At 42.2% G+C, this 25,075-nt stretch overlaps 1 protein-coding gene across 4 annotated transcripts in view; it reads left to right on the forward strand.

Annotated features, from left to right (window-relative positions):
* Nucleotides 1-2,447: 2,447 nt before the first annotated feature.
* LOC116940255 (uncharacterized) overlaps nucleotides 2,448-25,075 on the forward strand; it is a 32,245-nt gene continuing 9,617 nt past the window's right edge. The window contains exons 1-4 of one of the 4 annotated variants that reach the window (XM_032949773.2): nucleotides 2,448-2,755; nucleotides 9,550-11,297; nucleotides 19,257-19,418; nucleotides 24,058-24,163. In XM_032949773.2, the coding sequence (XP_032805664.2) occupies nucleotides 2,719-2,755; nucleotides 9,550-11,297; nucleotides 19,257-19,418; nucleotides 24,058-24,163 (2,053 nt within the window). In that variant the 5' untranslated portion in view covers nucleotides 2,448-2,718. The other 3 variants (XM_076065673.1, XM_032949772.2, XM_076065674.1) reach the window with 3 other exon arrangements.

Below are 25,075 nucleotides of genomic sequence, written 5' to 3' on the forward strand. Positions count from 1 at the left end.
CTCGCCTTTTTTTACAATCATAATATGTCTCATATGTTACGTACATAATATGTATCGCACGGTATGTAGTCACATACTATATGTGACCGTCACTTGAGCATTATCTGACAGCTAGAAGTCAATTTCAGCAAAGTACAGTAGTAACTCAACTTCAGCATCACATTGTACGAGCCGATGAAATAGCGACTGCAGTACTTCCTAATCTTAATTTAATTAGTTGATTCATATACTGCTCCAGAAAGAGAAATCGAAGCTATTGTTCGTGGCTTCTGATACCTGGCCAGAGTATTGTTTTAATTCTACAACAATACCAACATGGCCACGTGACCAGGGGCATAAACACTATGCAGCTGTTTTGAGTAAACAGATGGAGGCTATCGCTAACATCAAGGGATGATGCAACACATTCTGTACAATCCATATGCCTCGGTGATGAGACACTGTGATGAAATGCATCTAAGCATAATCTCATGGTATGGCAACACCGTGGATATGATGGTTCTCATGATGTAAGTTACTCAACGAAGACAATTGCCCGTGCTAAGTGGTGAGATGCAGGTGCAACTGTGCGTGATTTGCGGAGCGGTAGTGTAGTGGTTTTAGCGCGCTGCGCTACGAACCCACACCTGTAAACCCATACGGGTTTAACCCCGTATTGTTGTACAGGGAAACTGAGTTTTCAGGTCCATACGGCGTAAATCCGTTTGAATACGGGCAAAAAAAATGTGTTGTCTGTTTATTTGTGCGTTTCTCCCTTGTGATTGGACTTTGTAGGATGAACGTTGAGATCTATAAAGGCACGGGGTGACCAATAAGGTCTGAGTTGGTCTGTAATAAGGTAGGGCTCTGATAAGGGGTTGTTAATGTATGCGAACCTGGCCACCCGAGTTCGATTCCCGCTCACGGCCAACACCGGTGACGATTATCTGAACCTGTCCTGGGCCTCCCCTAGGTCGACTCAGCCTCAAGTAAGTACCTGGTGCGATGTGTAAACATCGCCACTGGGGAGACAAAGGCGGCCGGGGCGTGGATGCTGGCCACCCATCCCCTCCTCGTGTGCCGTGCCGGCCTTCATAGGTGCTCGCTAACAGCGCTTGCCCCAAACAGTCTGTCCAGGCTATGCGGGGGATCTTGTCTTTGATTTGAGTGGTCATTCAAATATTACGTATGGGGCCGTACATAAATGACGTCACGCACCTAGGGGGGGTGGGGGGTCAGACATTTGTGACGATGTGTGACGAGGGGGGGGGGTGTTGAGAAATGTGACGTCACATCAAAATGCGCAACTTTAAATAAATATAGACAACACGTTCTACTTAATGAAATATACTTTCTAATAAATGTTTTCTCCTACAACATCAGAGTGCAGCGCCACATTAAATACGCACTACAATGACAATAGTTTAAAGCGATTTGAAGCATGTTTTATTTTGTGTGGGGGGGGGGGGGCAGAGCTTTGTGACGTCATATTCGAGGTGGGGGGCTCTGACTTTTTGTGACGCCGTGTGACGAATGGGGGGGGGGGTCAAAAATCGTCAAAAATCGCGTGAGGTCATTTATGGACGTCCCCTCATGCAGTAAGTAGTTGGTTGTAAAGCTGAGGAGCATGCCTATGTTTGTGAATGCATAATTACTAGATCTGTATTGTCCTGCCTATGAGAAACGCCGCATGAGAAATATTCCAAATCGGTACTGGTATAACAATGTTATCGATTCTTAGGATAATATCGATATATACACAGTGTATATATACATGCGTTGAATCGCGTAATAATCTATGTTTTTCTTTTTTAAATTTAAAAGTGTAAAAGAACTAAAGATATCGGCAGGGTCGCGAGAGGTGGTGGCGTCTTGGGTCGGGAGGCCTTCATCCAGCAGCGGATTGAGCATGGCTGATGATAATATGCAAATCCAAGTTGGACTTACATATATAGCTTCTAAGTGCAAAGCGCATTTCAAGAGACTTGAATGGCAACAGTGAGACTTGAATATCCTTGGGAAATCCGGCTCAATTGTGTACTGCTCTTCGGGTCTTTAGGGCAAAGTCACGTAGATATAATAAAGATAATAATAAAATAATAGAAAATCACGACGTATCGATCGAATTGTCGTGATCGATCGAAACGTCGTGATTTTTATTTTTTTATTATTTTTATTGAATTCCTGCAGTCACGAAGGCCTTTAAGTCAATATTTAATTGTGTACTGTTTAATGAATAAATATTAAGTCATAACCAGGGAAGGTCTCAGGGCGCTAACAAATATGACCAGCTGTGACAGAGCAAACGAAACGCGACTCAATACATAAGAGACCACAACAACAACAACACCCAAACGATCCGATAGGGGATCAATCGTTGTCTGTTGCTCCGATTGATCGAATCGCGGTGAGAGGATTTGGGAGGGCGCTGTGAGTTTCTGGGCGCTTGATTGGTGATCGCACGAAAGGCGAAGCACCTGCCAGGCGGCGTGTCCCGGTCGCGTCCTCATCAACGCGGAACTTTTAAAAGCCACGAGGAGGCATCGAGTGAGATCAGAAATCTCAAGCCCGGCATCGTGTGCGAGGCGCACCGATCCGGTTTTTTTTCCCTCCCCACCCACCCCCGCGAAGATTCCCAGCACCCCGACGTGGACACGTGGCGTTCTTGTCCCCAATTTCTATTTATTTAAAATAAAACAAGAACAACAACACTTGTGAAAACATTTCATCCGCGAGCAAATGGTGCTGCACTTGCAAAACGATTTCCAACTTCAAGGTGAGCGACGATTTGTTATTCAGTGTACCGTAAAGTGAGCGTCCAACCTTGCTTAATAAGGATTTTTTTGTAAATCCAGTGACCTTTTTACAATGTCGTGATGCGGCAAGAGCTGTTATAAATGTCGAGCAATGATTGGTTATTGTGTGCTTGTAAACACGCTTGCTTGAATTTCGTGTGCGTGGTTAAAACTACAAGTTAAAACTACACGTTAAATGACTGGTACCCACAACTGTATCCCCCATTACTGTGGTAATTAAAGCATTCAATTTCGATGGGTATCTTTTAACAACGCAATTTTTTTTATTTTAGGTAAAGCTTCCGTATCGTTTTAACCCTATGGACACCGGGCCATGATTATATTCTTGAGAAATGTTGTGTGTGTCTATTAAAACGCCGTTGCTGGTTACGGGATGAGATATGAAGCCTGGTATTAAATTCCAAATTAGTGCCAAACTCCCAAACGATCACTCTTGACCAAAGATAAATCACCACAGACCGCGTGAAACAATGGCCTAGATTTAAATGCACTCTTTGGCAACATCTTGAAAAAGAGTTTCTGAGCCTTCTGATTATGAAAAGGCAGCTCTTGAAAAAAGTGTCACCAGATTGTTGATTACGTTCGTCCCCCTTCCCGTAAGGACCTCGTTTCTGTGCGTTTTTTTTTTAGACGTGAACTCCAATGTCGCCAACATCAATACGCGTCACAGCGAATATTAAAATCTTCCCATGGGATTTGTTTGACCATATTTCACCACCCCAGTCGGTGCGGGCTGGTGGAAGGTGGCGGTGTGGGGAATTCCGGACCGGTTGGGATGTCACTCCCTAAAATGATGCCAGCCGTGACCGAGAGTCGAACTCGTGTGGCCGGGCACACGGATAGCTTGCGGCGGTTGCGCGAACCACCGCCGCACCACCGCTCCAACCCTTGTTTCCTAATTATATTTACAAAAGCCCAGGCATTAAGAAATGCCCCATAGCTTTCCGGGGGATATTAGACCTGGTAAAAACCTAACCGGGGTGGAGGGGTTTCAACATGCTCCTTTTAGTTATAGGCGGGGGTTGCGCCTTGGATGATTATTGAAAACATTGAGAAAGGGGGGTTTCTCCTGTTATCTGTGGGACCCCCCCCCCCCCCCCTAAATCTCGTCTGCCCTTCCCCGTGCCCTCCCCTGCATTCCACCGTGAAACGTCCGCATCGCTCACGATGTGCGGGGCTGGTCGCAAGGCTCCGCCTCCCCCCGCGGAGGGGGGCCTCTATGAGAGATTCCGCACACACTGCGGCTCCAGCAGTCAGTCGGAGGTGGGGTTTGTTGCGTGTGTCATCGTCGGAAGAAGCCCTGTTTAACACTCACCGCGACGTATCTAGTGGCATATTCAGTATTAGTATTAGATTTAATGAGTGGTTTTTTTTTTCCCAGGATGTGTGTGGATCGCTTGTTTTCATTGACACGATAATGAATTTCGTTAACCGTGCGTAGCACGTGCTGCTGCTTGCCGTTGGTGTAGGCTACTTAAAGTGGATGTTTCTGATTTTTGGAGATCCACAGCCGGGCAAAATGCAACACGCGTGTGCTCGTCGTTGCAAGGTAGATTAGACATGCTCTCTAGAGCGCCCAGTCGCGGAGGTAGGGCTGCACCTGCCTGAAGAATCCAAAGTCTGACCAAGCTTGGCTTTTCCTCTCCGATATCATCCTTACACGTGTCCCCTGCGCTGCCGCGCGGTCACGCACGACTGCCAGTGACGGCAGCAGCAGCAGCAGCGCACATGTGGAACAAGGTGCGCCAGAGCTACCAACTCCATGGCTCCTCGGTTAAAGGTACCGGGCCTGCTTTGCAGTGGCATCTCGCACCATCTTGGCACGTTATGGGGCTGCTACATGGCAGGGCATTGCTGTTGCCTTATTCCCGGAGCGTCGAGGGGGGCTACTTATGGGGTTACTCTCCCCCACCCCCCCCCCTGCTGAAGACCCCCCCCACCCACCCCCCCCCCCCCCCCACTTCGCAATTGGTATAGTCAAACAAATTGGTCGTAGGTGAGAGCGGGATGGATGTGTGATGGGCAAAAGCAGGTCCTGTCGTTACTCATTCTTTTCAGCGATTGAGGTTTGTTTTAAAGTTTGTTTAAACATAGACTGTCGGGCTCTCTTGAGTTTGTGTCTGGCTCCCCTTTAAACAAGGTCACGCTTATAGGGTTGTGTTGCATGCAGGGCATTTGCTCTAACAACGTTCGTTGAACACGTCCGACACACTAATGTGTGTGTGTGTATATATATGCCACGGTTAACGACATACTCGTGGGCTGTTAAAGAGCCGTTTAGTTGCGCAGGACGCGCATCTTGGCCGGTGGTCGAGACTAATAAAGGAGTCTCTACCAAAAGGGAGAACGCCGCAGAGGATGCATGCACCACGGAGATGTCACAATTAAATCGTGTACAAGTGCTAGGACGTATTTGTTGCACAGAAGGACTGCAGTATTGCAACGGGTTCCCACTAATCGGTGTGTAACGTTGGGTCAACGTTGGTCCAACGCTTCCAACCACACGCCACAACGTTGCACGTTTAACGAGGTCGGGGAGGCAATCGTCCAACAGTAGATAACATCACGGCGGACGATGCTGGTGCTGTGTAGCTCGAGTCGGGAGTGGACCGGTAGCGCAGTGGCTGGGGAACGCTGTGGCGAAGGCGCTCCGAACTCGGCGATCCGATGTTGGATTCCCGGCTTCGGCTGTCGTCGATCCTGTCGCCTCCCGCTTCACCAACCCGCACTGAGACCGGCGTGGTGAGGTTTGGGTGAAACGCACCCACGGTGTGCCAAGGCCTTAATCCAGCAGTGGATTGTGTAAAGGGCCCTACAGTAAATATTATTACGATAATGTATGGTGGTTTTCCCCCTTTTTTATGAAGGTGCTAAAGTTTTGAGTTATTTTTTTTTCCCTCTGTCTTGAACTCTCGATGCACTCTTACAGCAACACTCGTGATAAGAAATTGACCGGTTGGAAGTATATTTTGCAGGAATATATGTATGGGTCTCAACATCGCGTGACTGAAAAACAATGTAGTCTTTAATGTCCGCACGGTGCATATGTGAAATATGCCAGTAGAATGGCAAATCACACACTGTCACCTGTAATTACGGTAACAAAAAATTCACGCCTGGAATGGAATTGCATAATTTATACGCTTGATATATTTAAAAAAATACACTTAAAACTACTTTATGAAGATGCATTTATGGTACCGTATTAAAGTTTAGCCTCGCTGAAAAATAGCTTTCCCGAAAAGTGGTAAACACTGCATCGTTCATCTTCTTTGGTTCTTTCGGTAAAGTCACGTAGAATGAGAATAAAATAATAAATTGATAAAATAAAATAACACAATAATATTCTCACGACGTTTCGGCCACAACACAAGCGGCCTTCATCAGGTGAAGGGAGCAAGACTGTGTACAAACATAACACCAACCCTGTTATATAAGCTATGCATCACTTCAGACCATTCTTAGCTGCAGGGCATGCTAAGGCAATTATAGATTACTCGGTGAGTTTCGTATCTGGTTTAGAATATTTTAAACATGATCACGCTCAGTAAATGTTGGTCCTGACATTCTTATTTCCAACGTCTATGTATGTACATTCTGCTCGCAAATCGGTACGCCTGACATTCATTTTCTTGATGACTTCCACATTTTTGGCTGAAATGGATCATCCAGACTGATGCATATTTAGACATGGCCAGGAGGGGAAATTTGCTGCCTTATTTCAGAATTATTATTATTGTGTTGGCACTTTTGTTGTTTTATTGTTTAGTACACAGGGCCAGGAAAGGAAAAAAAAGCCTTTTTAATGTCACTATTCAGAGTAAATTAGCTGACTGCCAGAACTTTATGGCGTGCTGCCTTCACAGCACTGTACACAAGAATATTCACGAGTTCTAGAGAAGGCGGGCAACGTACTTCACCAATATTCTTGTTCAGCAGAATGTTGGTGTAACGTTACAAAGTTTGGGGCGGACAAAGGGTTTTCTGTTGTGTATTCTTGACCCAAGCTAAGAGATATCCAAGGAATGTGCTGCCCCCATGAAAAGAAATCTGCCAAGATGTATTAAATTAGTTTCAACATTATTACAGTACTCCTGGGGGCCTTCAACATTAAAAAGGGTTGCTACAGGGGAAACTTGTGTTCAGTCAGCATTACTGCAGTGGTGTCGCTGCATGCTGTTTTCTCGCTCCCTTCACTGCCCTTTGGCGAGCAGTAACGCTGGACGTTGTAGCTACATCTGACTCGATGCCACTGAAACCACTCTTCATTACGATAGAAGGGCTGTTTTTGTTTTTGAAAGCGTTTACAGGTTAAAAACAAGTACAAGCAAATTAATATTCACAAGTGAGTAATATATGAAAATCATTCGTAGATTCCTAAATATATATTTTTTAGTTTTTATAGTGGAGAACAATGCACTGTTGTGCCACATGATACGAAGGCTATAGCTGATGTAAATACCAATACTGCATTTTTATTTATTTATGGTAACTTAGTAGCATATTGACACTGCTGTTATTTTGCATTTGGAGACAATTGGAGTGTATTGAGCTAACATTGATCCTTGCAACTTCCCACTTGGTAGGAAGTAACCCAACAGGTGGAAATAATTCGTTTTAGATGGATCAATCAACACGCAATTTTATCATGACTGTGGTTTCTTGAAACAATAATTTGGTTGTCTGACTGAGTCCTGCGATAGCGCCTGTTGGGTTCCAGTTTGAATCCCTGATGTAAGTCGCCAACATTTAGCCGTTTTTACGTGCTCCAAGTAAAACTAAACTATTCTTATTTTAACAAGGAAGGCCAACTGAGCTATACATAACCTTTTTCAGAAGCGACCTGGCCACAAATGATAACTCGACAAAAGTGGCTTCCGTGAAAATGTTTTGGCAGCCAAATACTCTAAACGAATGTCTTCTTAATCGGGAGGGGGAAAAAAACCTAAGGGCCTGGAGAAAAATCCACCCGACCACGGGGGGAGGGGGGGAGGGAGACATGCAAACTCCAAATATACAGCAGGCGTCGGGGTCGGGATCGAACCCACCGACCTCGTGTTTACCAGGCGAGCTAACATCTTGCCAACGTGGCTTGACAGGTGGTGAGATGCTGTGAGCTGGAGCAACTCGGTCCCTGCCCGTGCACTCATTGCTCCCTGCTTTCATCTTTGGCATCTAGAGTCAAATTTCAGAGCTACGTACTTTTTTTCCTCTTAAAATTTACTCGAGGAAGCTTTTGTTTCTGGCCTTCCATTTCACGTTGAAATATTATGAACATGAACTCGGCTATGTTAAAATCTGCTGTGCTACGGTTTGCTGCAATAAATGTCATTATACTAATTATTTTAAGCCATTTTCAGTAACACGTTACTTAGTGGTGTCTCAAAGGTAATATAACAGATCTTCAGGATATAAAACACTGAAAAGTTTGGTTAATTATTACAATTCTAGATTAAATTAGTGTTATTCACATTAATGCAGTTTTATATACAGTACTGTAATTAATAGCACGTATTTGGCATGATACACACTATGATCGGACTGTGGAGGGGACCACTAATATTTTACACGTTTGAGTATAAAACATTCTCCTGACCTACAGATGTTTTGAAATGTCGAGTCTGTTTATATTTCTGGTGAAGGATCTATTTCCAGTCGAGGCACCGTTTTTGACCCGTTTCATTCTGAGTGACAGTAACAGCTAACCCCACATACCCTGACAAAACCCAATTGTTCCTTGCCGCAAATATGCTATGTATTTGGGAACGAGGTTCCACTTTATACTTTTTATATTACAGAAATCATTAGATATACCGTGCCTACGTTTTATTCCAATCAGGAATGTTTAATTTAAAAAATATCGTAACAAAAACAGTCATTGAAAGTAGATCGAGTTTGTAAGGGTTATTGGGGGCCAAAGTCTTCCAAGAATAAATATTTTTAGGACACAACACAAGCATTTTCATTTCCAGTAGTGCCAAACTCCTGCCAAACTTTACAATATTATAGAGCTGTATAATGTCGTGGAGGAGGGGAAGTCGGATAAGCAGGAGCAGGTGTTTTTTGCACATGTGGGTTTCTATCAAATCATCTTAGTGGAGCACTTTGTTTCCTGTCAATCGGCAATAAGAACAAATCTCCCTCGGACATTTTTTTGCTGGCCAATGTCTCTCATGTATTCTTCGTGCTCTCCATGAATGCATGACACATGCCCATACCTGCTTAAAAGCAGGTAAGTATGGGCATGCATTCCACTAAGGTGGGGATGGGAATGCTGTTTACATTAAATCCAAGTGCAGTTGGGAGTGGGACTTCTCAGAGGATAAGTACAACCTTAGGAAATGCGGTGAAACTATTATTTGAAAGTGAAGCTACTAACACAGTTCTCATACGTTTCAAAATTTAAAAAATGGACGTTAAAAGTTAATTGAAAATATTTGTATTCACGTGAACTTGTACAATGTGTAGAAATCATTGTCTGATTGTACAGACTGTACACGAGAGATGTTCTGGTAAAACTTCTAACCCAAATATATATTCTGAAAGACCCTGTGCATTTTCCCCACATGTGGCTACATGGTGAGCTAAATAATATTTATTGCACCCACTATCTGACTACTTTCTGGAAAAAATAGATTGTGGGTTTTCAAGTTTTCCCAGGATTACTCTAATTTAAACGACTAATTTACAAAATCTCAATGGTTGTGCCTTATTTTGCATTGCTAACATACCAATCTTTATATATTTTTTGCAGCCAAAGAAGGAACTACAGAAAATGTGACTCTAAAAAAAATCACAGAGTTTAACCAAAGCTTGAGTGAGACTTCCACCAATCGCGGGAGGCAGATGGGGAACTCTGCCTCTATCCACAATGACTCGCCCATTAAGCAGCTGAGCGGCAGCGGATCTCAGTCTTCGGGAATCGCAACGGATGAATCGGGCACGATGGATTCGTCGCCTCTCAACAGCGACGCGGAGTTGAGCACGCCGGAAATCTCTCAAAAATCACAGGAGCCTCCCGTGAACAATGGCAAAGACAACTCTGCAATACAAAATCACTTTCCTTTAAATTGCTGCTGGGATGCCGGAAGTCCACGTGCCAGTTTGGTAGGGGCAGACATTTTGAAAGTTGATGATGATGATGCCGGTGCTGGTGGTGGTGGTGGTACTCTTCAAAGTCCGGCTCTCAAACAGGACGATCCTCTTGACAAAGAAGGGAATGGGAAGATTTTGTCAAAGAACATGTCTCGAGATTCAGGGCTGGTACCTTCGGACAATGAAAAGTCTCCATGTTCACCTCACAAGCCTCTGAATGGCCGGTCTGCATCCCTCGACTCTGGCAATGCACTTACGCCCACACGCACACTGAACGCAGGACTTCCCCAATGGCCTTCATCGCCTCCGTCTAAAATGATACAAGGGAAATCCAAGTCATGTTTTGACCTCGGATGTAACTTACGGAAGTCTGACTTGGCTCTTTCTCCGACAAATGTCCAATATGCTGGCCTGACTAAGTCTTGCAGCAGTGTGCATGCCACTTCGTTAGCTGTGCTCCCAAAAGACACTATCATTCCTGCTATTTCCGATAACGACGTCCACGGCAAACATCATTCTGACCAGAGCCTTGCGCTGTCGGCCAAGTCTGGAGTAGTTTCTGCATCCATGTTCCATAATTGCAGTAGGACAGCTGTAAGTACAAATTCGATTTTGCCACCGTCACAGGCCAAGTGCCCCCCTCGCAGCATGTCTTCACAGGCATTGAATGTCAACGGGTCAACCGTTGCCTGCAAGCCACGCGAGTTGCATCAGCACACATTGCCACGCACTCACCCGCGGACGTCAAATCATTTGCTGTTATGCGGAAGACCTCTCAATTCTGAAGTTTCGGAAAAGTCGTCTACTCCAGACATCCACGATCGTAATCTAGCGAACACAAGCAGCAATTGCACTGAAACCTCTCCCACTTTAGTTGAAGGATGTCCAGATGCACTGCCAAAAGAACCCGCTTGCCCTCCTGTCACAACTGCGTCCAACATGTCATCCAAACACCTCATTATGGAAGCCCTGAACAGAGCCACTTTACGCCATTGTTCCACAGCATCACTCGTCACGTCCAGTACCAAAGTAGACGACTGCCCATCTAGTCCAACGCACCAAGAACACAAGCCAGATGGTGAGCAGGGTGGATGCTGTGACATCACAAACGGTAAAGTCGCAAGCTTGGCGGACTACAACCCAAGCAATGACATCATCCAAGATGCAGCTGTGCCGCCCAAACAGGAAAGCGTTGCACTACAACAGCGAGGGCCTCTTCCACGGGTGATGGATGACCCAGTCGATGTGGTTGCACCGACTGGGACCTCAAAGGAGAAAACTATGGAAAAGCAACCCTCCGAGGTGGTTCAGGACAACTACGAAGCCATCATTCAGGACTGGGAGGAGTATCTGCAGAATGCACTGCCGCAAACAAATCAAGATGTCACGGACAACTCCGCTAAGCAGGTGAGGCAGGTCTTGTGTGTTTACAGCCGACTTCTCGATGGAGATGTTTCTGTTTTGGGTGACTCAGTGCCCGGTGTGGGTAACATGGTCAAAGAATGCAGTTTAAAATTGGGTCTCCATTCATTGCAGCCTGTGACAATTGCGACATTGTAACACTTCAATACAGGAAACGGACGCTTTTATTCACCGATGATGAATAGATTTTTTTTTAAGGACCACTTGTAGATAATTCATCGTGTCGATGGTGGATTACCAAATGTCACCGAGGCACTAATATTTACCAAAGCATTTTTGAGTCCGTATAACAGTAATGTAGACTATGCATACAATGTGATTGTTACCGCGCGAGTTGATGTTAAAGGCATGGTATGCAGATATTCTTGTTTAGGCAGATGGCGGTGAATGGTGCTTTGTGTTTAAAAGGGTTTGCGATCCACTGCATAGACTTGAGCATAGAGGGTAATGAGGCATGGAGGTCCCTGTTGGAAGCAGAGCTGCTCTGATGAATGATTTCCCTGGATTTGGAAGTGTGTATAATTTGCTGGAATACAGTTTACCTTGTGTGTGTGTTGGGAGCCGCAGAGTGCAAGGGAATGTACCCGGGCAGTGGTCCTCTACAAATAATGTTCACTTTGGCCTGCCAACTGTGAGGGGCTCTCATAATCACAGAAGCATAGACTCATTCACACATTCAAATGATTATTTAACACAGGCTTTCGCGACCAATATTTATAACAAAGGTTTTTGTGTTTACCCGCAATCAAACCGATGTACTGAAGTAATAGAAAATTGACAAAAAAGAATTCACATGACAAACCTTACTAATTGGCTGTGCCAGGTGCTGGTGGATTAACGACACATTTATATTTATGCGATTTATCTCAAATTAGTAGTACTAAGTAGATATCCCTTGAACTAAAGAACATTGTTAATTAAATATAGCAATGGGCTTCGAATCCATTTCCAGTATTATTTTAATGTAAATTGGTGTTCAAATATTCTTGGTTCTTTCGGTAAAGTCACGTAGAAGGGAAACAATAAAATAATAAAAATATAAAACAATAAAATTCTCACGACGTTTCGACTGCAACACAAGCAATCATCATCAGGTGTGAAAACCACAACAAGAAAATTTGAATAAAGTGTGTTTTTCACACCTGATGATGATTGCTTGTGTTGCAGTCGAAACGTCGTGAGAATGTTATCGTTTTATATTTTTATTATTTTATTGTTTCCCTTCTACGTGACTTTACCGAAAGAACCAAGAATATGAATTCCTGCAGTCACGGAAGCTTTAAATCAAAAAAGGGTGTTCAAATGTTTTGGTTTTTGGAGAAATTATTTGCTGCTCAATAAAGTATATACTGCAGTAATCTAAAACTCTGTCAATATCAGTACAACACTGTTAATTTGGTCATGGTCCCACGTAAAGTACAATCTCTAACTGTCAAGTCGGTACATCTCTGCTCTGAAGAAGGAGCCGTTGTCTGAACTGTTAACCTACTATATTTGTATTGTATGGCAGCGCAATTGACAAGTGTGGTGGTGAGCTTTGTTTGCGATGTACTCCTGTGCGTATGTACCAATGCATTTCACCGCTGCAGTTGCCATCACCTTGATGATGTATTCTTGGCACTTTCATGCAAGTGCTGAGTAACGGTGCTTTCCATTAATGCCACATTCCTCTTGTTGCCGTGATCAGAGCCTGGTCTAGGAGCTGCTGATAACCCTAATCATTTGCAAGGAATTGTTGCGGACAGGAAGGGGATGGCCTTTGTTGTTTCATCTGCGCACAGATAAACTTTTGTCCATCTCTCTTTCCATCCTCGCATCGCGGCCTATCTTGGTAGCAACTGATGACTGACCAGTAGGTTAATTAAAGGATTTTGACTTAATCTTGATACGTCTCCAACAATATATGTAGTCCGTATCGCACAGTGTGCATGCTCAGAATACAATCTATACAATCGGTAATACCTAAAGTAATCTATTTCTTTTAATGTATTTTACCAGTTAACACCCACTTGTGCTACATAGCTCTTTTTCAGAAGTGACCTGGCCCCCAAATGATAGCCCAACAAAAAGTGGCTTCTCGTGTGGAAAAGTTATAGCAGCCAGACACTCGAAACGCACGATTCTAAACTGTGGAGGGGGAAACCCCATAGGACCCGAAGAAAAATCCACACAACCACGAGGAAAACGCGCAAACGCCATATTACCTACATGAAGGGACGGCTATCTAAGCGTAATACACAAACTGAAACTTAAAATGTAGCTGTAAAATGGGTTTCTTGCTCTCATTTCTGCAATTCACCATTTTTTTTTACTTAACAATTCCCTTCATTAATTAAGTTTTGTTATTTTGACACTCTTGTTTTTAAATGGCTGTGATGCATTGAAAAGGAGAGCACTGGTCAAGCTAACCATCGAGTAGTGTGTGGATCTGACGTTTAGTGACACACATGAGGTTCATGGTGTTTCACCTAAGTTCTGATATGGCAAATGGTTTGGTCTCTTTTCTGGATTGTGCATAATGCTGTAATTGTACATCGATGTATTTTCTAGAACGATATTTGCTTATTTTAACATTGTAGCTTGTTAAACATGCAATTATTAAACGAATGACTAATTTCAAATAGTTTTGCAAGCAAAATTTGTTGTTCTACATCTAACTTCTGGCTATCCTTTTTAAATGAAGTGGAAAAAGTGAACCCATTTTTGAGAAGACCTTTCCTTTGCAAGGGAGAACTGGGAAAATGGTGTTGGGTGGGAGGGGGATGCAAGCACAAGGAAGAGAGAAACACGATCAAAAACAATGCAATGTATGCACAATTGTGGACTAATATATAGGATGTGAAGACTAGTAATTTACATAAAAATGAATATGTATAGGGTGTTACAAGATGAATAGGATTGCTGAATTGTAGCACGGTTTGAGAGATTTAAGCCGTGTCAGTGTGGGTGCTATTCGGCGTCATGTTCCAGTTTTTCCAGTTAAATTGTTGAGGATGATCTCACCTGAGGTATATAAGTGCGAGTCTGCATGCTGCTCTGGCAAGTAATGGTTGTCTTCCCGTGCCGGGGCTGTTTGCTTACCAACGTGACCTGCTGACATTGATCCAAGGAGGCACTAGGCATGTTCTGTTACTGTACCGATTGCCTTTTCGTTATCTTTTTTAAAATTTCACAGTGAAACCTTCAGATGCATGTCCCAAAGTCAAAGTAGACCTGTTTCCCCCTCCATTGAAATATTAATATAAAAAACAATGTATGCTGTTTTAGAATGTTATGCTTAATTTGCAAATGTAGTGTCTACCACTCATAAATGAGAAATGCGTGTGTCATGCAATAGATGTGCCAAACATTGTTGTGAATGTGGAAGGGCAGGCCGATTTGGGGCCCATTTGTATGGGTTGTGAGCTGAGCTCTGTCCATACACCCAGCAGTGTAGACTGAAGTTCAAAATTACCATTGTCACAAATCTGTTGGAATAAGATTTTTATTGGTTCTGTTGATGGTGATCTTTTATCTTTGTCGTTGTCACTGAAAATTTGAACCTATTTTTTTAGATTTTATTTTGGGAAAGACCATTTGTTATTAGCCTCTTACTAAAACTGGTGTTGGTGACAAACACAATTACAAGGCGGTTACAGAATCTTCTTCAAACTAAATAATGCACTGAGACTGGTGGACACTTGCAATTATGTTTATAAGTGATTTACCACGTGACTAAATTGGCCGCTGCTCCACCCACATTTAACGTTTTTTTAATTTCCAGATCTTTACCTTTTTAGATGCTATCATCTGTGTAAGTGTTTTCTTGGAATTCGGCACAGCAATCACTGAAACAAAGTGCAGGAAAATAGCAGTTCCATTTTTTTGCGCTGTGACGCACCCACAAATACAAAAACACCTAAATTAATGTCTTCCTTTGAGCCCCTAACTTCTCCCTTTTGGCCACTCCTCTGATTAGCCACTCATGTGATCCTGATGTAAAAAAAAAATGTTACTTCATTTCCCAAAGAAATTAGCCTTAATTCTGAAACCTTGTTATGGTCTTGAGAAAGCAAATCAAGATTTGTTTATTAGGCGCTTAATTTCTGCAGTATCTCTTACAGGGAGAAAATGGAAGAAAAAAAAACACCAGGGCAAATGTGGGGAAAATATGAAGGAGATGAGATGCAGGGGGCAAATAACGACACGTCCCAGGAACGTTTCGGCAGCAGCACCACGGAACAGAGGGCAGCCCAGTCCTCGATCCTGACACCCAACTCGATCACCTGAATGTCCACCTAAAATGAGTCCTCCCCCTAAGTTATTCAGACTTTTTTTTGGATAGTAGCTGACCCCTTGGCAATGTTGAAACAATGACCATAACTGTGGGTATTTAAGCCAAGGAATACTGTTAATTAACAATCAATAAGGCTTTGAGTGTCTTCCATGCCATTTCAGTAACTCGATACAGATTGCTATCGAGTGTTCCTTGCAGGATTGGCTCTGTCCATCGGAAGCTCCTATTGTTGGTTAAGTCGTTGAATTACTCGGCTTACATTCTACAATCGTAACTATTGTCCTGCTAACCTGCAGATGGAGTGCTTTAATTATGGCTTGATAAAAGTTCAAAGTTATAGGGTGTTGAAGAGTCTAGAAATATTGCTTCCTTAGTTTCATGAAACACTGCCTGTTTATATGAACCATTGTTGCCTTAGCTGCTCGAGCTGCTTCGTATGCCTTGAGCATTCTTTGGAACGTATATAGAGCTGAGCAAACGGTGGCAGAATGTGGGTTAAGGCCAGTGATGGTGGAGGGAACATTCTCGCTTGTTTGGCGTCGTGATGAATGTCAAAGATAGTGGTCTTGTTGGGTTATTTTGACGTGAGGCTACGTGCAAAGAACTTGGCCCGTCGTCTGTGTGCATAAAACGGGCATGTGAACTCCCACAGCCCCTTAGCCCTGCCTGCCCCTTGCTCACCAAGGGCCCTGCTGAGGAGTAAGGGAAGAGGCATTCCTGTGTCCGCTGCCATGTGGCACCATCTGGCTGCTTTGCATTATTCCACAAAAATGTTGTGGTCTCTTTTCCACCAACCACAGTTGGGTTGAAATAACCTGTCTAATTGAGCCAAAATTTCAGAGATCAAAATTTCCAGATGTAACTGTTCTATGCAAACTAAATGTTGCATTTTTGGTGGTTTTAGGACTTTGAAATACCCCATTTACTTTTCAATATCTTTAGCCAGTGTTTTAAAAAATATGTATTGTCCCTTACGAAAACTGAACATGGTTATGATCAGTAATGACTAAAATTTCACCAACGTTCATAATTTACACAACATACAATTTTACATTTATAATAATTTTAGCAGTAAAATTACAGCTTGGGTTTTATATATTGCCCACAAAGTCAATTATTATTTAATATATAAAGTTGTTGTGTATTGTGACTTTGAACCACATTATTGAAAGTTCCAAATAGCTTTATTCAGAAAAAGTGCATCTTATTTCACTTGGTCAATTCATACTGCCAGAGGTGAATCCCCAGAGCAATTGTTTTCTTTTTTTGTAAACTCAAGACCGTTTTGATGTAAATAGTAAAATTGGCAATGCTGTAAGTTGGTAGAATTAAAGTTATCCATAACAATTCATTGAAATTGGCAGCTCCAATTCCAGTCCATTGAGTGTACATTACATGTAAGTTTGGTCCATGTTTAGTCAAGCAGCTAAGCAAGTCTCCATCTCCAAATGGAACGTTGAAGCTATGGTACCAATGTTCATTGGGTACATGGTTTGAGGCCACTCGGTTTGTCAATGTAGGTACGTAAACTGTAATTTTGAAATGGTTTTCCCCCCAAAGTTGCCAAACTTCAAGTTCAAAGAAAATAACGTGTTTAACTCTGTCCTTTATAAACTTTTCAAATGTTAACATTTTAATGCAAATCAAAATGTTTATATCCAAATCTGTATATCATATTATATTTTACTTTGCACTTGATTGGAAGTTCTTGTATCCAGACCGCAAATCCAAAAGTCATCCCACACAAGTTGGGCTTCCTGTTTGGAAGCCCTTTTGGCCAGTGGCCCTACCAAAATCCGTCGACACAAACATGGCTATTTTTAAATCTCATTTAAGTTTTATTATGCATGCGATGTGCTTGAAGATAACTCTAAGTTTAGTTTGTGCAAGTAGGTTTGACAGGATTATCCACAATTGATCTTGTGAAAAATATAGTTCAAAAATATGTTGGATTTAACTGTAGTATTTGCTTTCATCCTTGGTAGCCGCTGCGTTTTTGCTTGTTTTAATTTGGATAGTTCTTTAGTGGATTTGTTCACACACACACACGAATGATACGGGTGTTTCAGCGGTTTCGTCTATTTTTGTAGACTTATAGTAACGCCAGTGTGTGGCAACGCTAACCCCTTTTTTGTTCAAAGTGTGAGAGGTTGTTCCACCCAGTGCTTGCATTGTGACTCCTGTGCAGTCAGTTCATTGAAAACTCCAAAAGAAACAGTGTGAAAAGCAGCTGTAAGCCAAGCCGTACCTGCAGGCAAACACTCGGTCCCATAGCAGGTGTCGCATTGTGCTCTGCGTAAACTGTTTAGGCTGCAATTCTGTCTTTTATAGCATGCATAGCCAATTTAAAAAATGCTGATGTTGTTTCTAAAATGGAGTCCTGTTTTACCCATGATATTGCACTTATCAAAACTATGAAACGCTCGATTCTCTAGCATGCGTTTTCGTCTAGTTCCGTGCCATGTTTGGTTTGTATGCTTCGCTCGGCATCCTGGGAGTTTCTCTAGGAAATTAATTTCTCTCGGTACATGGAGTAAAATGTCACACTGGATGCAGAACAACATGGAAACGCATTTGAGTGCTATTCAGCACAATCGAGAAACCCAAAGTAGCAGGATTGATTTTTTTCTTTCGAATTGGTACTTTTAGGCACGTGAGAAAAAAGCGAATGTTCTTAACCATTTTATTAACTTCCTGACACTCATGAAGCGAATACATGTAATCTTACTTTATGATTGTAAACCAGTGGCTGGAAAATGCAGTTGCTCCTCTATATTTTACTTGTTTTGATGAAATCGCAAAAGCCACAGGAATTCTGGCCAAGAAAATGCTGTCCTATACGCCTCTTGGATGCTGTGCAATTAAAACATTGGATTAAATCATATCTTACCGGAAAGTGTGCATTCCTGTTCCATTGCATATTGATAGAAATAGCAAGAGTAATTTTGCTATAAATACATTATTTTTATTAGTTCCAAAACTACATTTGACACCTTTTTCTTACTTTACCATTTTAATCAAGCACAAGATGTCCTTGTAGCCAAATCCATTGTAAACCCCTGTATAAGAATTGTAATATTTTCAGTCCATCCACTGCTGGATGAAGGCCTCTCCACACTGGTTGGGTGTGTTTCACCATGCTCAACTCTGAAAGTCGGTGCGAGTTGATGAAGGGTATGCACAGGGACCAGTTCTGATATCAATTGCCACCGATATGTTACAATCCAATCCCTAAATCCCGATAATTCAAGACGCCAAATATAAATATTGTCCTGGCAGTTAATGCTCGTTTTTCTCGGCAGTTAAGTCCGTGTATTCCTTAAATATTTCACCGACATCACTTATGCTGAAATCGTTTCTTTTGGCCAATGAAAATATAATAAAACTTTTAAATTAACCATGACCCAATGAAACGTAACGCGAGTGTTCACAGTTTAGACTTGACGACACCAATGGTGGTGCAGCATTGCATATACAACAGCCTTGTCCTGGCCACTGGCTCAAAATAGCTGAATGTGGCCATGTTGCCAATTAGACCACCGACTCAGAGTTGAGAACGTGGCCATCACAACAGTTCGGTTTAGTCCGTAAATGTCTCTTTTTTTCAATGGCCAATCTTCATTGAATGCAGACTTTGCAATCGCTTGACAGCCTTTTTGTTTTTGCAGCCGTGCGAGCAAGCAGCAGCTGCTGCTGCTGCTGGCACCGGCTTTGTACAGCTGCTGGAGATGGTGCGGTTCCTGGAATGCATCTCGCGGGTTTACGACGAGCGGGCTCGGAGCGGGGACTTCCGTGCACAACAGCTGGCTGGCCAGGCTGTACCCGGCACCGTAAGTCTTCGGTTTTAATGCGCACAGATAGTGTGGTGTGCTAGGAGGTGGGCTTGAGCAGGAATGTATTGACGTGCGTGTGTGTCCGCGTGCGTGCCTGTAGTGATGTGGGGAGCGGTGGCGCAGTGCTGCAATGTGCTAAAAAAAAAAAACGGTGACCCAAGATCAATTTCCCACTCGCGTTCAACATTGGTGACGAATATCTGAACCGGTCCTGGCCTCTTCTCCTCGGTCGTTTCTGACTCGCATGATTACCTGGTGCGGTGTGTTAACGTCATTACTGGGGAGACCGAGCCGGCCGGGCACGATTCTGGCCACAACACCCCCTCGTGCCGTGCCAGCCTTCCTAGGTGTGCTTGCCTTAAAGAGCGCTTGCCCCAAACAGTCTGCCTATATGGGGGCGGGGGGACATTTGTCTTGTTTCTGTGTGTACGTGATCATCCGCATGTGTGAGATTCCATACGCGTGCGAGTGCATGTCTTTTTCTTTGAGACGTTTATCTTTTGGTGTGTGTGCGCACGTGTGCATACTTAACACATTTTGAATCTGCCCGAAAAAAAACATTTTGCGTGAGATCATCTGCTAACCCGTGACAAAAACAGAACCCACCAGCTCAACATGTAATTATGAATGGAGGACTTTGTGTGCACACCACTGGGGATGCGTGAACATTTATATTATAAGACCTCCTTTGCAAGTAACAAGATATAGGAATAGGTTTTACCCTTTTAACTGGCACAAAAACTGGCACAGTTTTTGTGCCAGTTAAAAGGGTAAAAAACTGGCACAGTTTTGTGCCAGTTAAAAGGGTAAAACCTATTCCTATGCATGAACATGTTTAGTGGTGTGATAGCCAGCAAGGTTTTAAATCAACGTTTTGTTTGTCTTTATTTATCATGATTTTAAACTGCCCCATTTTTCTGTTGATTTTAAAATTAAAATAAATTTCCTTTTTTTATTATTCGGTCACCCTTCATTGTTTTTTGGTTTTCAATCTGTGTAACGCACTAAATGAGGTATTCATTTACCACATTTCCAGTTCAGCTAGCAAACTAGAACTAGATTCTTCATATAATGTTCTGTAGTTTAAATCTACCTGGTTTTGCAAGAAAGAAGAAATGTCTGGAATATCAGACACACCAAATGGATCCAAATTTCACTTTATTTTTATTCTAAATTCCCTGCTGCTTTACTTTGGCGAAAGTAATGAAAGGCGTCGATCCTTCACAATCGACGCTAGAGCTGGATCCTTCCCGAGCAGAGCGTCTGCCAATTTTGTACAGGTACGTGCAAGGCTGGGTTCGAGCATTCTCTAGTGCCAAGCCCAGATTAGGCACTCAGGTTTACGAGCTAAATGGCGCCTGAAATAAACAGGTGGTGTGTATTTATAACAATTGCATTCTTTTTTTTGTCCGAAATACAATTCATCATCAGGTTGGATGACGCGTTTCCACCTGTGCTGTCTACGTGATCTCCCACCACCTACCGTTCATTGCCACCTTCTCTGTTGTTAGTTAGTTATTTACATTATGCTGAATATCTTGTCTCCTATCTTTCCATCTGCTCCTAGGTATTCCCCATTGCATCAGTTTTTGTGGGAATCACTGTTGTGCTATCCGTCATTGTAGACTCCTTGATAATAAGATTGATATTATAATAAGAGTGACTGACATATGCCATTTACATGCAATACATTGTTCTGTTTTGAGAATGGTGGTATAATTGTGCTTAATGTTCGCTATGTTTCTACAATTACGAGTATTGACATGATTGATTACGCTTACAAATCAGTGGCAATGGAATTTCAAATTGACCGGGTGCCCTCTTAGATTAACCGAGCCTAAAAAACAAAGTGATGCCTATTGTTGGGTGTGAGCACCAACACTTATGAGACATTATGCTGGTTACATCACCGCTTTGTATGCGTTGGCACATTCAGCAAGTGCAAGCTCACACCAATCACCATCTTGGTACATGATGTAATGTGTCTTTTTTTTATTAATGAAACCAGTAATTGCACCCTGTACGCAACTAAGGCATTTGATGACCCTTTTGCAGTCTTTGGCAGCCTTTTTCTGGATATGGTCAAGATTGTGCTTGACAGGTTTCAGCCAGCGGGAAAAAAATGACCTGTTTATTCCAAGGGCATACTTAAGGGCATTTGATTAGTAAGATAACCCACAAAGTCAAAATAACCACATGAAAAGAGCAATCAAGATGATTAGTCTACTTATTTGTGCAGTGTTCATTTAACATAACCATTTTAAGTACTGTAAATATTACCTTCGTATCTAATTGTAGATCTTGTAAAATTAGAATTGTTTCCGGTTGTCTGTTTTCAGTAGACGCTGAATAGATGCACTGTAATTACTCTATTTTATTTGTGCATTAAAAAACCCCTACAATTTTGCCCACTCTCAAAGGGCTGTAAGGTATCATTTATCTTACTAAGTAGAAGCAAACGTTATCTGAGCAACTATTCTAAAGTAAACCCTGAATAAAATGTAGTTGTCCTCTTAATTCACTCAAAGCAAGTTGTGATGGAGGCTTTTTTCTTTCTCTTTTGGAAGTCGAGCAGTGCCCAAATAATGACAAGGTCTTGAGTACTTAAACAGGATTTTAAAAGAAAACACTACAATCTGCTATGACTGCAACAGGAGCATACGTAGTTTTAATAAGGTGACTTAGTGAAACGTGATCGTATAAGCCATGGAGCAATCTCGGCCCGGACTCTATCCTAAACGGCTCTGTGTGTATGCTGCTGTGCTGCATGATACCACAGGGAAGTCATTTGAGTTATCATTGTCACATCACTGTGTGGGCTCTCTAGGGTCCTCCTCTTTGCCTACAATGTGCCCATTCTTTTGGGCTTGGCATGCAGTGAGGGCCTTGTTATGACTTCCGCCCATAGCTTATTTCATGCCACTCCATTTCTTGCTGATGCCGCAGCTGAGTTTTTTTTGGTTCAGATGACTTGTGAGTAGCAATAGAAGAGATGCATATCCACGAGCATTACAAACAAAAGCCCCTTGCGCTTGTTTAGCATTCTTGATATTCGTCGTCGGTGTTTTGCTTATCAATATATTGCGTGTGGGTGCCGTATTGTAACTTGTTTTATGAGCAACGATGAAACACTTTGCCCGTAACGGAGAATGCTGTATACAGTGTCAACGTTCACAACGATTCGTGTGGAATTTCAAAGCATATTTGTTTAGTTGTAGACTCGTGAACTGATTTTCAACTTTTAATCGTCCAGTTATGTTATATCCATTGCTGGATGAAGGCCTCCTCGTGGCTTTGCCATACTACTCCGCTATTACATGCAATTTCAAGCTCCAACAATAATCTTTTGTTTGTCTGTGGGGCTCTAAACGATTTCACTCCATTCCTCAAAAAGGCCATACCAAGTGATTGTATACACAGCATCTGCTAATCGCTTTTTAAGCACCAATGTAATATTAAAGTTTACTTATTTAAGAGTTCCTCTTGGCCGATATTTACATAACTCTAGTAACGTTTTAGTTGTAAAATGAATATCCATATCGTATTCAATCGTAGATTATGTTTAAATTGCATTTGAACAAAGTGTTTTTCAACAAAATATATTGCCAACACTGTTTCTGAGACATTTGGAACGTGACAGTTGCTTATCCTCGATAAGTAAAACATGCACAATCACATACCTTTTGACGGTTATTGTTTCATGATGTACAATCAATAAGCAGCAACCATCACACACCGAGCACCCTGACAATCAAGTAAAATCATGTAGATGATGCCAGATCTAAAGTGTGTAAACTGAAACATGATTACAAAAAATGTTAATTCCAGTCATATCCTCGAATATTGCATGTACCACTAGCTTTAGCGCACTGCAGTCTGAATCTTCGAGACCTTTCTACTGCCTTATGTTACTTGCATGTTAATCGTCTGAGATCTTATCCACAAAGTCAAAGTCATTATGTCTTGAAGTGGTGGTTTGTCATTCTGTTAAGCATCACTGCATAATGCAACACTACACATCACACACTGCTGTACAGGTTGTGAATGATGTTCACGTAAATATGTTTTTCTCTTAGTGGAGGGTAAGAATTTTGTGGGCAGTGAAGGGAATGTGATTGTACATACTAAGGGTATGACCGAAAACTCATCCCGGAGAGAAACGGATGGTTATAGACAGAGGTAAATATGAAACGCTTAAGCCTGGATTGGAAGGCCTTCCTTGGGCACCAATTATTCAACACTTAAGTTTTGCCACCAACAGTTAAATGTATTTTATGTAACATCATTGTTAGTCTGCTCAAAATGCTAATGGCCTAGTTGAGGGTTATGAATGTGCCTTAAAAAATGCACATGGCCCATCAGTTTATTTTGTTGATCCTGAGGGAAGCTTTCAAATTAAGAACATGACACGGCTTGTGAGAGGGGGGACCCCTTAATATCTCATTTAATTATGGATTCCATTTGCCTACTGGAGGCCCATTTACCTTGCACTACACAAGGAGCCGCACGACACTATACCAGAAATCCCTTTGGCCAGCAATTTTAGACACCAACTTGGGATGACGTTGCCCATTTCTCCCCAACAAGGATGGTGTGTATGATTTTAAAATGTCCTCCTCTGTCATTTCATTTCCAGAAAAAGGCAACAGAGCTTGCTCACACCAAAGTGTTTGGGGCCCAAGACCCACAGAATCGAATTGCCAAGATGAAGACATTGCCAATGGCCCAGGAACTGGTTTCAGGTGTCTATGCACTCTCAACCACACATGCGCACAAAGCAGCTTGACGTCATGTTGTTATCAGAGGTTTAGGTTATAAAATGTTTTTTAGCATTTGGACAGTTCAGACGGTTTTACGGCCAAGAATGTTGACCTTATGAACTTTGGACTTTTATCAGGGTACATACAGCACCTTCTGATTTATAATTGCGAATATGACATATGTTGATGTGCACACAGGCAGGGAAAAAAAACACCCAAGGCATTGACGTTGCTTCATCAGTTTGTGATCCCCATTCAGGTCATTAGCCTAGCATGTGACACTGTGGCTTTCTTTGAGACCACTTGCCTTTAATGCAGCGGTGAGAACAATGGTGGGGTTGTGCTTCAGGTAGTGGTGTTCTTTTACGTGGTACGAACGTTTAGCACATGTCTTCGTGGTGACATCACTTGGCATAACGTTGATAATTGTCAATATATCTGTCCTTCAAAGAAGCTTACCTTGCTCACATCATAGAATACTTTTTTTGTCATAGTTTGTTTTTTACAAGGAACTTGCACAAATGTGTTTATTTGATTTGGTATATCTGTGTATGATGTGCATACATTTTAACTCCGTTTACATTAATACTGCAGTATTGATGCCAAAGTTGGCATGGTATTTTACTACAAGTGCTCGTTAACATTCATCCTGTTTTTTTTAATGTCATGCTTCACAGTATTCCTATGCGAAAATAGTTAAATGCTAAAAAGGATTGTGGTCACTGTTCACTGGTTATCATTGGTGTGTGGAATAGTTGGTACTATGACAAATTCTACGATTAAATTTTAATACTAAATTTGCTTTAGTTTTTTTTTATGTTATGATGGATGAAACACAATTGGCCAAATTGTCAGTAATTCAACAAGAATTTTATCATCTTTTATAAAACAAAA

Source organism: Petromyzon marinus, chromosome 8, assembly GCF_048934315.1.
Source record: "Petromyzon marinus isolate PM22_M1 ecotype Great Lakes invasive population chromosome 8, UKy_Petmar_22M1.pri1.0, whole genome shotgun sequence".
NCBI lineage: Eukaryota > Metazoa > Chordata > Hyperoartia > Petromyzontiformes > Petromyzontidae > Petromyzon > Petromyzon marinus.